This window comes from Sabethes cyaneus, chromosome 1, assembly GCF_943734655.1.
Source record: "Sabethes cyaneus chromosome 1, idSabCyanKW18_F2, whole genome shotgun sequence".
In the NCBI taxonomy this organism is placed as follows: domain Eukaryota; kingdom Metazoa; phylum Arthropoda; class Insecta; order Diptera; family Culicidae; genus Sabethes; species Sabethes cyaneus.
In genome coordinates, this window is record NC_071353.1 from 151,723,177 (window position 1) to 151,739,549 (window position 16,373).

General features: G+C 41.0%; 1 protein-coding gene across 1 annotated transcript; it reads right to left on the minus strand.

Moving 5' to 3' along the window:
• LOC128732309 (transmembrane protease serine 9-like) lies at positions 1–15,872 on the minus strand. Its single transcript, XM_053825553.1, has 9 exons — positions 15,776–15,872; positions 15,284–15,491; positions 14,899–15,220; positions 14,668–14,845; positions 14,250–14,609; positions 1,682–1,795; positions 724–1,214; positions 486–669; positions 1–427 (listed from the first exon to the last, which is right to left on the minus strand). The coding sequence occupies exons 1-9, from the start codon at positions 15,870–15,872 to the stop codon at positions 69–71; spliced, it is 2,313 nt and encodes a 770-aa protein (XP_053681528.1). The 3' UTR covers positions 1–68.
• Positions 15,873–16,373: the final 501 nt, after the last annotated feature.

Sequence of the window (16,373 nt, forward strand, 5' to 3'; positions counted from 1 at the left end):
AACAATTCTATTCACGTGGTATGACATTCTTCTGGGTAGTTTGCTTAAAACTCGAACTCGAACCCACATCAGCCGGAAGGCTTGGGCCACACAACCGATTCGATCCAGTCAATGTATCGAGATACTCGCGTATAAACGCTAGGCGTATTGGATCCGCAACCATTACCGAACGAAGTAACCCCGATCAGTTTGAACTTCTCGTCCTGCACTATCTGCAACGGACCACCGGAATCGCCCTGACAAGTGTCTCCGATCTGTTTGGTTTCGACATTCTCCAAGCCCGTCGCACAGTACTGTGTATCAATCAATCCCAGCGACAATCTGCGATTGTTGGTCAGCAGGTTGTTGTCGGAAAATGATTGATTACACTTGTCCAGTGCCACCGTCGTTAGGTTAACTTTCATCAGAACCGAGGAACGTGCTTGTCCTGAAACGAGATCAAATGTGAATTGTTGCACTTTCCAGCTGAAGATTCGGGGATTTACGGTCTACGTCGGTGATGCCGAATCCTTCGGCAGTCAGGACCACATTCTCCGCTAAATCCTCCGTTCCGCTGTAGAGACAGATAGGATTTACGTTCGGTTCGTTTTCCACTCTGCGGTCTAATTCAATTAGTGCAATATCGTTGTAACTTCTGCTGCTACGATACTCCGGATGGGGATAAAACTCCTTTAAAACAATTAATGTTGTATTAACTGGTTCAAAATTTAGTTGAAGGTTTACCTTAATTCTCACCACAACTCCGTTGCTGGTGGATTCGAGAGACTGTGTGCCCAGAAGGGCAACCACCGGCCTACTTTGTTTCGGTATACAGTGGGCCGCCGTCAGCAGGAAACTGTCAGAAATTAAACTAGCGCCACACCGATAATCGTACCCTTTGCCGTCCTCTTCGTTTTCGTAACCCAATGCGGCCATAAAGGGAAATTCGCCCTCTTCCGCTTCCACCCCGTCGATGATGTGGAACGTCAGCCGGGAGTCGACCTGCGGAACCCGATCGCACGCCAACTGCGTCCGAACGCCCGGCTTCAAATCGAACAAATGTGCGATCGAGGGGTCCGGCAGACAGCAGATGACCTCGATTTTCCCATCGAATCCGCAAGTGACTCGTTCGCTGAACAGTTTCTTCTTGACGATTGTCTCCAAAAACCACGGACATTTGGTGGCTTCCAAACAAAATCCGCTACTGCCGTTGCGCAGGGTGCACAGGTCACCCTCTGGAAGGACAACAAAAACACAATGAGAAGAGAGAAAAAACCAAAAGAGGAGATCAGCGATGAAATCATCTGTGAATGTTTTAATTTTTGAAATCACTGTTTTCCGAAAGCTTACGACAAGCAGAGTTTCCAAACACATGCTGACTTCTCCACTGTACCATAGCACAACATTCTGAACGGTGCTTCCACTTTTACGTATTCTAACTAACTTCAGTCCCGATCAAAGCAAATAAACACAAAAAAGACCACAAAGGTTATCAATCAATCCGTGTGAACGAGAAGCGACCGATTGCCTGCTTACACACACGATCGGCGCGCTGCAATTCGTTACAGCCGAAAATGACAAAACAAAAGGCACAACAACAATTTCTGGTTTGCGGCTAGGTTTGGGTTTTCCAGCTTTTTCTGTCACGCGCAGGTCTATTTAGCCGGCTAGCTTCCGAACCAACCGAGCGGAACATCCTTACCGTAGAGGGTTTCGCATTGTCCGATCGTGATCAGCAACGTTTGGATGAGAATGGCACAGAATGCCAACAGCTGAATTTTCTCCAGTGGTAGTTTACTCGCGATCACCATTTTTTCTGCTCACTTATTTAATATGATGCCAATTTTTAGTTTATCATGTGGTGGTAAATCTACACAGGTAAACAAGGGCCAAATCGATTCATTCAATTTTGCTTTAGATTTGTCGATCGAAAGGCGCTTCTACTATGCGGATCACGGAACTTTTTTGTAGATCATTTTCCAGGAACACTACAACTGCCCAGTATCAGAACTCTCTTCCAGTACACTCCACAACATGACCCTGCTGCTGGCCTCTACACTTGATACGGCACCCCGCAGAAATTACGGACTAAAACAGTGGCTACACGGCGGACGTCGGATGACCGCAACCTTAGCGCTCAGAACATCAACCGACAACTAGGCGCTGCGGAGCGATCGGGGCTCCTCCGTGATCATCATTGATTTGCGGCACGCAAGAAACAGGATTCGGCGAGAATGAGTGCCGCTCGGTGGAAGTTACGAACCGCACCGAAGAGAGCGAGAGGAGAGATCGAGACCGAGAGGTGTTGTCAATCAAATGACGATCGATCGATCCGATCGTCATACCGCATACTGCACGCAAAGAACTGGTTTTCGGTGAGGGGCGTCGGCCAACTTCACCAACCAGTCAGTCTGGGTTCGATTGCAACCTCACTCAAGTTCAAACATGACCCCGTCGGGTAAGCAAACGTTTGCTTTTGCTAAATGCGGTAGAGCAGTTTTTTCCGCAAACAAACGGTGACTCACAACGGAGCATATTTAGCCGATTTATCGAAGGCACTGTCAGTCACCAAATGGTCGTTCAGGTCAAGCGACGAAATCCTTCTCTTCCGCAGGTAATGTGACATGAGTATTGCTTTCATTGTTGTAATATGTTGGTTAATTATTGATCAATTTGATCCATAAGTTCAGCCGTCAGTTAGGATTTTTGAGCAGTTTGTCCTGCGGAGCCACTACAATCTTGAAAAGTTCCAGTTCCAACTGACGGACGGTATAGAGGTCGTTGAACCTGTCGCTCTTTCACTGTTCAGCCTGATAAACCTTCTATGTAGGTATAACAGTTGTCTTGTAATATTCAAATCAATGGATTAAACACTTCCTGTTTATACTCTAGTGCAAGACCAGGTTCAGTTTGTACTTTTTTGACTTCTAAGCAAAATTTCTTGTTCTTGTTGGACAGCATATCCCATGCCGGGTACAAAGTCGCATTTCAATCCTTTCTTCTTACAGTTTGGTACAGTTTGGACATCTCCGCGAGTGCACCCATCACAAGCTAATTCAGTATTACTGTTATTTATGTATACATCATTCTGGTGATCCCCGATAGTAGCGGTAAGAAAAATTTCAACGTTTCGTTGCATAATACATAAGTGAAGAAGTGAACAGTGCAAGGAAGCTAAAACTAAGAGAAGGGAACCAGCCACGTAGTTAGGGGGTAGGGCCCTGGGGGTCTTGACCCCCCCCCCGGAAATTTTTTGGCTTACATTTAAAAAAAAATTGTGCAGAATAACGATACACCAAGCCAAAACTGTAGCACAAGCACAAGAGCGCGTGTGAATAACAATAGTCTGTGAAAATTCTCAACTACCCAAGTAACCAAAAGTTCCGATAAAAGGGGATTTTTTGGCTTAATCAGCCAACGAAATGATCATGAATAGAACTCTATCCAACTTCATTTTTAAGTAATTAACCGTACTTTCAAGTTCGTATTTGATGATTAAACTTCGAAGGGAATACAAAGTAACTTCTAACAGAACCAGAAAGTTCGCAAAAAGTATTCTTAATTCGCTATATAGAACACTGTTCAGCCCAAAAAGAAACTCCAATAATTTTAGAAATAAAAAAAGATTGGGGGTATATTTTCCCACTTCTTCCTGTTTTGCAGATTCATGACATTTCTCATTAACTAAGCCATTTAATTTCGGTTAATAACCGATTGTTTTTTTAAATATTAATTTATTGTAACTTACCACACACCACCAACCAAAATCTCGGGGATTTGAACTCGAGTACTTCTTTTCGGTGACTTAGACGCACACCACTGCTCCGTTGCTGGAATATGCGATTTGCATCGTTTTTACTCGATGTGCTATTTTCTTATTTATCATAGCCCCGAAACGAACTTACACTTAATACTCATCGGCAAAATTCATGTCATTAGCGGCGACAGAGATGGTGCAATGCATTAGGATAGGCTTGCAACGCGGAACGCTCGGGTTCAAATCCAGCAGCGGTCGGTGTTCGTTAGGCTTTTTTATATGGTCTATCTTAATCGCATGACCGACGCAACCGACTTTACAAAAGTTAGGAGGAGGCGGAGGAAGAAAATAGAAAAGTATAAAAATAGAACTAAAAGTGCTGTTTTATAGACTTTTGCCAAAGTTTCTTTAGAAGCTGCTTAGCGCTCTATGCAGCGAAGTTAAGGCAACTTTGAGTTCGGTTAATCACAAGTAAAGCTGCTTAGCAAGCTATAGATCCATAGACATAAAGCTTGTTAACCTTCCTTAGACACCATTATCCGAACTCTAAGTTGCTTTCAAGTTGTATGTTGAACTTTCAAGCTGCATGTTGGACTTTCAAGTTGCTATAGATATTAACGGTACTTTAATGAGAATGAAGTTCGCTTTACAAATGTAGTGTCTGGTTGTTCAGCAAGAAAGTTCTGCGGAACTAAATTTGAACCAAATATGAACTTTCAAGTTTGTTTCTTAAGTGAAATTCGAACTTTTGGTTGCTTGGGTATGTAGCTCTCCGTTTGTTCAACGTCGTTCATGCTTGTATGCTTTAAATATTCAATCATATTTTGCTTTTGATACTGTTCGCATTGACAGTCTGCTCAATTATAAGCCGTGACTACTGAGTTGACTCCCGTGTGCAATAAAGCCGTAGTTCGCAGAGATCTTTGCGATGCTCGAAAATTCACTTTTGAAAGCAGCGTCGGCGAATCAATGTCGTTGTTCAAAATTTTTGCTACAAGCGTTGCCTGCTGAACTTTTCTGCGTCATTCCGGTGTATCCAAACGGAGCAGAAGACAACGTTCACGATAAGGAGAAAGATTCTCTGGGTCTCTCCAAGGCAAATCTCTGAGGCCAATACGGATAAATCGGCTTTGGATGCGTTCGATTCTTAGAATCCAGGTGAGCTGGTGGAACGTTATTACCTCACATTTTGCTGTACTCACTATCAAGTAGTGGAACTGGCATCAATTTGCAAAGGCATCTAATAATCCTTGGAGCCGGCGACAATCGTCGATGGAGCGCACGGTGAGAAACAATTTAAGATCGTCAGCGTAGATAAGTACGTATTCGGTTTCTAGTAGCATAACTACATTGTTGAAGAATAATATGAACAGCAAGGGCCTCATATTGCTTCCTTGAGGAACCCCAGACTTATTTGTATACAGAGATGAAACAGTAGACTTGCAAGACTCTATCGCGTAAATATGATTCGAGCCATGCCAAGTTGCTCTAAAGCTCCCAAACGGTGCAGTTTCCGAAAAAGAATGCCATGATCGATCCGGTCGAAAGCAGCTTTTATGTCAGTGTAAACTAAGTCGATTTGTGCTTTTTCTTCAAGTTGTGTGATGCAGAAGGAGGTAAAGTCGAACAGGTTGGTGGAAACCGATCGGACAGGCATGAACCCGTGCTGATAGGCTGATAAATAGTTTTTGCTACGGTTAAGCATGGCACTGCCCACAATAATTTCAAAAGGCTTGAAAGCTGTAGCCAAGCTGGTAACACCTTTGTACATTTCGACGATAGCCACTCTTATGAACGGGAAACATGAAGGATCGTTTCCAAATACCTACTAGGAAATTTGCCTTGTGCAAAAGACTTCGCTGGTTCAAATAGCACAAAGCTTCCGGCAGCAGTCGGACGAACTGCTGCTGGAGGTGGAATTTTTTTGCATTTTACTGGTTCGTACCAAGCTGACCGATCCGCGGGGTTTAATCGATGATCTAGCTCTGTTGCTGATGATATGGCTTCTGCTTCGCTTTGTATTCGCATCCGGATCGGTGAAACTAGCCACTGTATGTCAATATTGGTGGGAACTTACGGGATTAAAGAGGCACTTCGAAATAATGCTGCTGCCGACTTCCTATAGTTGGCTCACCTACCAACAGCCGGATGGGTTGCATAAGCTGAGCACAATTTATGTTTATGTGAGCGAGTTGGTTTGCTCCTGGCTATTCTTTGCGCCAAATCAGAAAGTGCGACTGTTCGCCCTATTGTGGCAGGGTTTCCTTCATTTGAACATCATAGCGTGTTCGTGCAAAAACGTTATCACCCTAATGTATAGCATAAAATTATGTACATTCTCACGATTCAATTCTATCGCTTTATAGCTCTTCATGCATTCGATCAGACACTCATTCTCCCGTTATCAGTAGATCGAACATAGCCGATCAGTTCTATATGTACCGATCATCATTAGATATAATAAATCAGTTATCATCATACTGACCGTGCGCACAGGCGTACTTCTATTTATTCCCGTCAGCCAGTTTGCCAATTAAGGCAATAAATAGTGTATTTAATTACAAGATCAGTTCCGGTCAGAATCAGAAATCCGGTTCAAAGTTGATTCTGTCGAAACATAGCGTGTGGACATTATGTTTTCTCAGCTTGATTGTGTTGATGTTGTTGCTGACACTCCGACCGACCGATGAGTTGGCGAAGATGCTACTTCCGATTGTCGGTTGTATGGCGCAAAAGTTCATCGTAATAGTTTACCAGAGAGGCGTGCACAAATAACTTGACCGAAGCCATTCGAAAGCTAACAAAAACCTGGGACCTTCTAATTCCTACACTGGCAGCTGGCGGTATTTTTCTCGCTTCGATCATACCGCATTTGCGGGTATTCCCCTTCGAAACAGTTGACTCTTCGCTGATTACAAAGCCATACGATAGTTTACACGGCCTGTACGTTGTCAAACGGTATGGACAGCATTTGATGAAGATGCGCCCCAAGCGGTTGGAAATTATCCTAGAGTACTCAAACGAGCTGACAGGTCCATGGCAGGAGGATGGTTTTCAGTACAAACCCTGGCAGGGCTCAATGGGGAAGGCAAACGAGAAAGCGTCCAATATAGCTTTTGCCAACCCAAGCTCCTGCCTAGCGCCTCCACGCGGCCATACCCGGTAATACTCTATTGAGTAGCTAAGCTAGGGGGTGCGATGCTGCGTGGTTCCCAGATGCCAGACCTCAAAACTAAGATTTTGCGCAGACGGCTGAGCCACCCGGCCTTGGTAGCAGGTAAGTTTAATGTGTTATTTTAATTATTTGTTTCGTTTTAGCTCATCAAGCACCTCCTACTGTACGATTAAAACTTTGGCCGTAACAAGTTTAAATAATACACATGGATATCATGGATATGGAAAAAATTAAATTAATTATTGGATATTAGATGCACTGATGGAAATTCAAATGACGCAATTGGATTTCACGCGACGGATTGCTGGTGAGATTGTTCTATTTTTGCATATATATATACTCAATATATACTATATACAGTTCATTATTGAATAAATCTTCCTCATGATCCCTATTGATTGCCTTGCCCTACTAACATGATATACTCTGTTTTCCTGTAACATCTATGAAGGTAGTATGGGTTCCCTGCACTTTCAAAAGTAGATGCTACACTAACATTCCTACCCACTTCCCCTGCGGTTGTTCGTACGTAGCCAGGTATTTAATGCGATTATATAGCCACTTACGATGTGTGCAGCCACATATGCTAATGCTAATGTTCAACCAAATTTGATCTCTGATTTCAATTCCTTCAAATTCTGTTGTCCAAATCCAACTAAAACTTCCAGTCCAAATAATTTCATATTTAGGTCTAATTTCAAATCCAATTTTAAGTCCAATTTCCAGTTTATTTTTTAGCAACGCTTAAAGCCTAAATCAGTCTAAATTGAAGCCTAATTAAATTAAATCAAAATTAAAATTTTTAAAAGAATCAGGGTAACCAACCGAATTTGGACCCCTAGAGGAAGTAATTTTACATTTATTGGAATAAAATATATATTACCTTCTTTTGTTAAGCAATTCATGCAAAACTCTCTTTTAGAACAACTTACCTAAATGGCAAAGTGTTGTTGGGTCATCTATTTGTCGATAAAAATGTGCTAGACATTTGAATTCAAAAAATATCTGGGTAGAGCGTTAGACATGAAAAACGAAAAAGAGAAATTGGACTTTTTCTAACCTGGTGCTCCTCCAGATAATTATTATTGCATGAAAATCAGAACTTAAGGTTCTTTTGAGTGTATTTTCATGATAAAACAGTCATTAGCTCGATAGCATCGTTTTTACGATGTTGCCTGTTAGAGGGTTAATAGGTAAACAAACTGCTGCCAGAAATCAAAATACAGGGGTTTCCAAAATTTGATGGTAAGAAAATTTTCACGATAAAATTTGGACACTATTTTTTTGTGATTTTTAATTAAAATCTTGAGAACAAACCTTCGAAACCACGTAAAATACGTCTTCCAGAATAAAACTAACTGATTTCATCAATACAAATTCATTGGATTTAGCTATTAAAACCAAATCGAAAATGTGTTGCAAACATCGTTTCCTCTTCACCTACGTTGGATTGTGAGCGGCATGTGGCAATACACTTTATGATTGTAAATTTTAGCTAAATACAGGTAACTTAAAGTGATCCGAAATCATTCAGGCTTAGAAAAGAATCCAAAGAATATTATTACGATATCAAACTAATCGAATTTTGAACTACTAGTTAAAAATGTGGCTAAATATGTTGAAAGAGTCCAATTCATGTAGGGGTCCAAATCAAGTTGGTTACCCTAAATCTAATTGCACTCGAGACAATCCGGAGTTGCAAACCCAATCAGCCGGTATTTCAACGTAATTTCGAGTAATAATAGATTCGCCATCCTACGATTACTCTGTTTTTGCAAAAATTCTAAAAGGTCGGACGCCCATCCTTTTGTTTCTATCTGGGCCCTAAACAGGTAGTCGTAGTACACTTTAAAAATTCAACACGTCGCATCCACGTGAAAAATCATGTAAACTTCTGTACAGCAACTTACATGAACTTTATAGGTGCTAGTTAATAGGAAAGTTAATAAAATTTACCGGTACAGTATCCCCCCGCCAATCCGGCACCAAATAATTCTGCGACTCAATAATCCGGATCTCGCTTACCCGCAAAATTGCGAATTAAAAAGCATTGCACTTAAGTTTTTCAATCGAACACTTCCTGCGCTGAGTGTCTTCAGAAGAGCCAGAAAGGTACTCCTTCTAGCTAAATAGAAATAGTAAATGGTGATCGTTCAAACTACCTACGTTAGATTTTGCTTCCGTTCATTTCGAAACTGACAAAGAATTTAGAAGTATTTTATTGATTAAATTGAACATTACTGAGTATGAAACAATAAAAAATGTAGTAATACAAATAAAACAAATAAACAACAATCGTCGTTAAGTCGCAGAATGAGTTCATATGTAAAACAGTCAAATGACCGTTTTTGCAGCGCAAGTTGAATGCAGAGAGCTTACGTGTTCACACAGTCACAGTCGATTTCTGAGTTCTGTCCAGGTTCCGCCCCGGTTGGCTCACAACACAACCACGCCCTAACTAGCGAATTGTAACCAGTGATGCCAGATCTACGGATTTGTTCGAAGTTCTTCGGATTTAGAAATTTTTTACGGACCTACGGATCAATTGCTTGTATTTACGGATTTTTATCAACTTTATGGTAAAGATTGAAAATACATTCAAGTGATTAATATCCCGAAAAGCTTACCTTTGTTTTTTAAACGCCAATATGAATGATGCCAACCATTTGGCTTCGAGGTATGATGCTGACCTAATAAGCCAGTCGTTGTATGTTCGAGTCTCGACTGTTAGAGTCAACAGGACCGTAGCAACTGGCCCTGCAATTGTCCTCTAACAGTTGGCTGCGAAGTCTGTCGTATAAAAACAGAAGGTCAAGTTTCGATAACGGAATGTATGTAGCACCTAGGATTTTCTTTGCTTTTCTTATGAATGTTTCTTGCAGAGTTCTTCTGAGAGAAAGAAGCAAACAGAATAGTAAAGAGAGTTTACTACTCTACTGAGTAATGAATTAAAAAGGGAAGATTTACTTTAATGCTGCGATGTTGTCAATTCGAACTTGCAATTTTCACTTTAACGGCTAATAGAACCGTTACATGCGTTGATGACATAATATTCTTCACTTTCTGGCTTTAGCTGGGGCTCCCAGATTGGCTAATCGTAGTAAATTTTTATTAATAATAACATTTTCCTGGTTGAAATACGGGAGACAAGTGAAATATTTTCCTATCTATTTCTTCGCACGTATTAACAGTTACTAATAAAATTTCTGTAATTCGATAGAACTTCACTACTGTCGAACGAATGAGGTTAATCTTTATAACCTAGTAGCTGGAATCCTTATCTTATTTGAAGTAAATATATTTACTGTTTCTACGCGATAATTAAAAACCTATTGAATATGTTAGCCTTCAGAAAACACAACAAAAAAACGATGATGTCTAAAATCAAAGAAAGGACAACAAATGTGCGACATGTCGAAAAATTGTTTAAGGGATTGTGCAAATACGATAATAAGTTAACGAAAACAGGGTGAAAGACAATGATAATAAGTCGGAAATATCCCAAAAATACGATGAATAGACGCCAAAACAGTGGCAAAAAGGTGACAAAACATCCTATAAAGACGACGAAAAGATTATTCATCACTACAGTAAACGACAAAAAAACAACGAAAAGGCAGTAAAAATACAACATTTTTGTTTTATAAACAGCAAAAAGAACGACGAAAATCGGGAAAAAATTGGCGATGAGACGAAACGACGATAAAAGTCTATGAAAAGATGTCAAAACAATGATGAATAGATGTCAAAACAGCAAAAAAAAACGGATGCAAAAAAAAACAAATAACGAAAATACAATGAAAGTATAAAAGAAAATACGACAAAGAGATGGCAAAAAGACGACGAATACGAAGAAAAGACAACAATAAGATGACACAAGAACGACAAAAAGACAGCAAATGGGCGACAAAATGACGACGAAGAAGCGACAAAAAGACAGCAAAAAGACGACGGAAACATGACAAAACCTAATGACAAACTGGCGAAAAGGTCATTGGAAACAAACGACAAAAAAGCGATCAATCCAAAACGCCATGAAAGACGATAAAATATGACAACAAATCGCTGAACAGAGACAAAGAAACTATGTAAAGACAGCGAAAATGCGACGAAAAGACGTAACAAAAATAACAAATACTACAGAAAGATGTCAAAAAGATGGCGAAAAGGCGTCGGAAAGACAACAATAAGATGATGAAAAGTAGTCAAAATAAAAACACGCTGAAAAGATGATAAAAAGACGACGAGAAGACAGCAAAAATGAAACAATTGTCTGGACTGTTTGCTGACTGCCGACGAAAATATGCCAAAATAAGTGACGAAAAAACAGGAAAAAACGGCAGAGCGACGACAAAAAGCGATAAAAAGGTTATAAAAGAAAATCAAATCGACAAAATAACGACGAAAAGACAAAAAAGCAACGATAAAATGCCTTCGAAATTTTGTCGCTTTTTTGGCCAAAACCAGAGGACAAAAAGCGACACACAAACGACGGAAATATCTTAAAAATATGATGAAAATGGCAAAAAGACGCCGAAGTAGAGACAATAAAAATCGTTTCAGAAGCATAAAAAGAACTAGACAAAACATGCAAAAAGACCATACAATGCCGAACAAAAGGAAACCGTCAAAAGCGTCAAAAGGCGACAAAACATGCGAAAAAGACGATGAAAAGACACTAAAACAGCGACAAAATGGCAAAACGATGTCAACGAAAAGCCAACAAGTACAGAAAGCTGCAAAAAATCATTCAAAAAGTGCCAAAAACAATAAAAAAGACGACAAAAACGATTAAAAACCGTTGAAGAAACGTGACGAAAAATGCAAAACCGGTGTTCAACAAATAACGAACAGACGACCACAAAGGTGATGTAAAGATAGCGAAAAGGTCATGAAAAGATAACAAAAACACGATAGAATAATAGCAAATATGCGCGAATACGCGTCGAAAAAATAACAAACATATATCGAAAAGATGGCATACGAATGACGGAAAGGCAGCAAATGGAGGACCAAAAGACGACGAACAGGCGATGAAAAGACAGCGAAAGTAGGCGAAAAGTTAATGAAAATAAAATACGATAAAGGACGCCGAATGAGCATTAAAAATGTGTCAATCAATGTCAAGAGAAACAATAAGAAACGACGAAAAGACAACAAATCGCTGGAAAGAAATAAAAAAACCTGCAAATGAAACACAAATGTCGGTTTTATTTTTGTTTAAATTTAAATTTGATAAAATTTGGTTTCTTTATGGATTTTTAAACGGAAGTATTTCCTTTTCTCCGGTGATAAAGATATGGATTTTTCCTCAGCAAAGTCTGGCAACGCTGATTATAACTGTTTAATGGACGTTAATTGAAAACGGTTGCTTGGGTATCGAAAATTTTCTTGAACGATGCGTTGCTATGGAGAAACGTCAAAATTTTCTGTACCTACCTGTTTCTTCCGGATAAGTAAATTTAATATAATGAGCAGGAGTCGTAGGGCCTTTTGTCTTCGTCGTAATTGCTTATTTCCGTTCTATCCAATACAAATTGTTGGCCGTTTTTTATGACAAGCAATGTAAAATTAGTTATTCCCTATTATTTTAGTCTGTTGGCTATCACGCGCGATCAACAAAAGTGATTTTATTTAATTTTGACGTAGAACTACGTCCTTTTTTACTATACTGGGACTGGGTAGCACTTTGTGAAAACGACGTGTAACGTTTGAATGAAAGATTTCAAATAGTAAAAACTACTAAACTACTGAACGAAACTAAACAATTTATATGTCGTTGGATTGATAAAATGACCAGCATTTTTATGGAAGTCGTAAGAGGGGGGTCTCCGATACAAATGAAACACAAATTTCCTCTAAACTCGAGAACTAATCAAGCAAATGGAACCAAATTTGGCCTGTGGGGATTTTAGAAAGCAGGATTTTTTTCTATGGTGTACTGAGGCCCATCCGTTTTTAACAGGGGGGCTCCTATACAAATGAAACACAAATATCTTCAAAACTCGAGAACTAATCAAACAAATGGAACTTGTGGGGGTTTTTGGAGGCAGGATTTTTTTCTATGGTGTACTGAGACCCCTTCTCCTTCTAAGAGGAGTGGCTCCCATACAAATGAAATACAAACTTCCTCATAACTCGAGAACTAATTAAGCAAATGGAACCAAATTTGGCATGTGAGAGTTTTTGGAGGCAAGAATTTATTTTATGATGGTTTGAGACCCCTCACCCCTGTGGTATGAGGATAAGGACACTCATACAAATAAAATACAGAAATTTTTGTGTGTGGCATATTTTCTGCTATGGAACAAGCGGTAAGCTGTGAAAGTAAACTAGTGAAACCTTCTTGGAGCAAGAGACAGTGAAGCGACGCCGCTAACTTACATGCCTGTTGCCATTCATGTCAAAAGAGGAGGACATTCAAATGGCACGTCATATTTGCGATGAATTGGTGCGATTGTTGGTCTTCATTTGTCGTGCCGATACATGCAAAGTAATTTTTTTATAAAATTGTTGATGGACGGATTTTAAAACGGTACGATGTTGCGTAATTTCAATAAAATGCTTATAATAATCGCTTTTCAATGAAATTATAGTGCACGGATCGGAAGGTAAGTGTGTTTGAGTCAAATCAGTATAAAAACGCTTGGATTATTCGTTATAACCATCCAAGAAATGATGAAAATTGAAGTGGCTTTCCTTACTACGACGGGAATCAGTATTAAATCCTGCCTAATATTTTGTTTAAGGTTCTGACCCAAGAAATCCCATTTTTTCCTTATGCGACTTACCTGGATGGCTCCTACTAAGTGATAGAGTGCAATAATCGACGTGATACATGCAGGATTGCCATGATCAGCATTATTGGTTGCTATGGTAATGATAGTTACAGCCATGTTCGTAACTATTCTTAAAGGAATTCTTCGTTTTTTGTCCACCTGCCATAAACCTTAGAAACTGTAAAAACGACATTACATCGAGGTAGACAACAAAAAACATCACAACCTTAGCGCTTTAAATATTAACTGACAATAACCGGGAAAAACGCATCTTCACGATCATGGCTGAATCATTGACTGCCATGAAAGACCGAATTCGGTGAGAATGAGTGACCGGTATTCTCCGGAGACTCCGGAGACCGTCTGAAGAACGACCAGAGAATGAGCAGCAGAATTGAGAGAGGAAACAACCGAGAAGTTGTCAATCAAAAAACCGTCGTTCGGCCTAACTGGTTTTGATGAAACATTTCCCCACAAACAGTGCAGTGACTCAGTACACGACGGGGTGGTTGAACAAGCTGCAAAATGGTCTGTATATTATTGTCAGTTTATTATTCACTTAGCGAGGCACTGTCAGGCCAAACGATCGGTTCAATCCAATCGAGGTAGGCAGCCACACGGATGTACACGCTGGCCGCTCCTCCACATCCGAGCCCGAACGACGTGATCCCCACCAGATAGAACCGTTCCTCGTCGTAGTCCGTATAGTGCAGGGGCCCCCCGGAGTCACCCTGGCACGAGTCTCGACGTCTGCCGGTGCTGTCCACCCGTGCCCCAATAGCGCAGTACTGCATCTGGGTTATTCCTTCGGGGAATTTGTCGAGCAACGTGCCGGACTCCCGTCGGTACTCTTTGTCACACTGTTCCAAAGGTTCCGTCGTCAGGTTGACCTTCAGCAGTTTGTCCGATCGTTCTTCAGCTGAAAGTTATTTATGTTAAGCTTCTGCCGGATGAAAACCTAATGTCAATGGACTTACTTTCCGTTATACCCCATCCGGACGCGATTAAGGTTTGCGTTACAGGTAAATCGGCTGTTGCAGTATGTAAACATGCTCGGTTCACGTTGTTATCGTATTCGAACGGAATGGTCGTCTCGATTAGTGCAATGTCATGATACTTATATTTTCCCGTATATTTCGGATGTGGAAAAAAGTTCTAAAAAAGCGAGGAAAATTAGCTACCCTCCGTTATTGTCCTAAGGCACATACCTTCAAGGGTGAATCCTGTATGGCGTCTGGGTCTTCTGACATGTCTAGGTTGAGGGTTCCCATTCGCGCGACCACCGGTCGCCGACTGGGACGAATACAGTGAGCGGCCGTCAGGAGGAATCGTACAGATATCAGACTCGACCCGCAACCCCAGTCATACCGTCGGCCAGGTTCACTAGATTCGTATCCCAACGCAGCAATGAACGGTACGTCCCCCTCTTCTGCGTCTTCTCCCTCGATAATGTGCTGGACCAGCTTGGTCGTTCCGCGGAAGTTTCGGCATGCTTGTACCGCTTTCCGACCGGATCCGCGTGTCGCCAAACTGGTCGAGAAAATTAACCGTTCGATTAGCGGGTTCATTAGCCTAATCACGATGTAGAATTACCTGTTGTCTTCAGCGCCGTTTTGCAGTTGGCTTTGTGGCTCTTCCCTCGGACAGCAAATGATCTCGACATCCCGCACGAAGCCGCACCTCATCTTGATATTGTACGGTACCAACTTCTTACGAATTACGTTCGACACGAACCAAGGACACTTGGTGCTGATCGTACAGATGCCCGTTGAACCGTCTTGCAGCTGACAGTCATCGTTCTCTGCAAGTCGAGGATCAAATTTAATGGTAGGACGATGATCTCTGCGGGCGAAATCGATCGGTTTAAGAGAGGGAGAGCCCCCAGAGGGTCTCACTAATTGTCGGAGAATGGGGAAAACGCACTCACGACACAGACGCTGATTGCAACTGCTTTAATATTAGTTTGTTTACGTCATTTTAGTTGATCACTTATGCAGCGATTTTATCTGACGATCACGAAGCAACGCGATCAATCGTCGAAACTATTTGCACTTTGATCGGTCCAAATTCAATCAGATCACTTACCGAATAAATCATCTCCACTAATGACAGTGAAACTAAGTGAAAACGTAACTAATCCGCAGATGACCGTAAACGTGACAATGCTCTGATTCTGAAGCATTCTGAGTATGGCCTTCTCGCTGGTCGATCGTTTCACGACTAGGCTGGGGCTCGCTTCGGTGCTAATTTTATTGTAACAATTGAATCACACGTTGCGTTGCGCATTAAAATTGTTCGATCGAACAAGCCAAAGATTCTTTATTTACGAGAACAGTGCAGCTTTCACGACTGCTGTCCCATAATGTGCCTCCCATCGACCGGTCTAGCAGACAAGATCATCATATCCATAAAAGCGGAATCGCAGGCCAGTTCTGTTTCGTTTTACACTAATATATGAAAACAAATAAACATCGGAACCGGTTTCGGCGCAGCACTGTTTTGTACCTGAAGCAGCCCAGAAGCTATAACGAACCGAGGATTCACCTAAAAGCAGTCTTCACTAGTTAGTTAACAGGCACGGTACAATCAAAACGCGCGCACATTTGGAACTTCCGATCACTTTCAGTAGAAACCAATTGTCCCGTGTCACTTCACCACTTCCGAACATATCTATTCGCTGTGC

What these genes read in the sequence shown, in the direction of transcription:
- LOC128732309 (XM_053825553.1), bottom strand. Translation starts at nt 15,872, where the DNA reads ATGCTTCAGAATCAGAGCATTGTCACGTTTACGGTCATCTGCGGATTA. An exon ending in TAGTGGAGATGATTTATTCG is followed by an intron (nt 15,492 to 15,775) that starts GTAAGTGATCTG and finishes CTCGACTTGCAG; the next exon opens with AGAACGATGACTGTCAGCTG. An exon ending in CGGCATCACCGACGTAGACC is followed by an intron (nt 428 to 485) that starts GTAAATCCCCGA and finishes ATCTCGTTTCAG; the next exon opens with GACAAGCACGTTCCTCGGTT.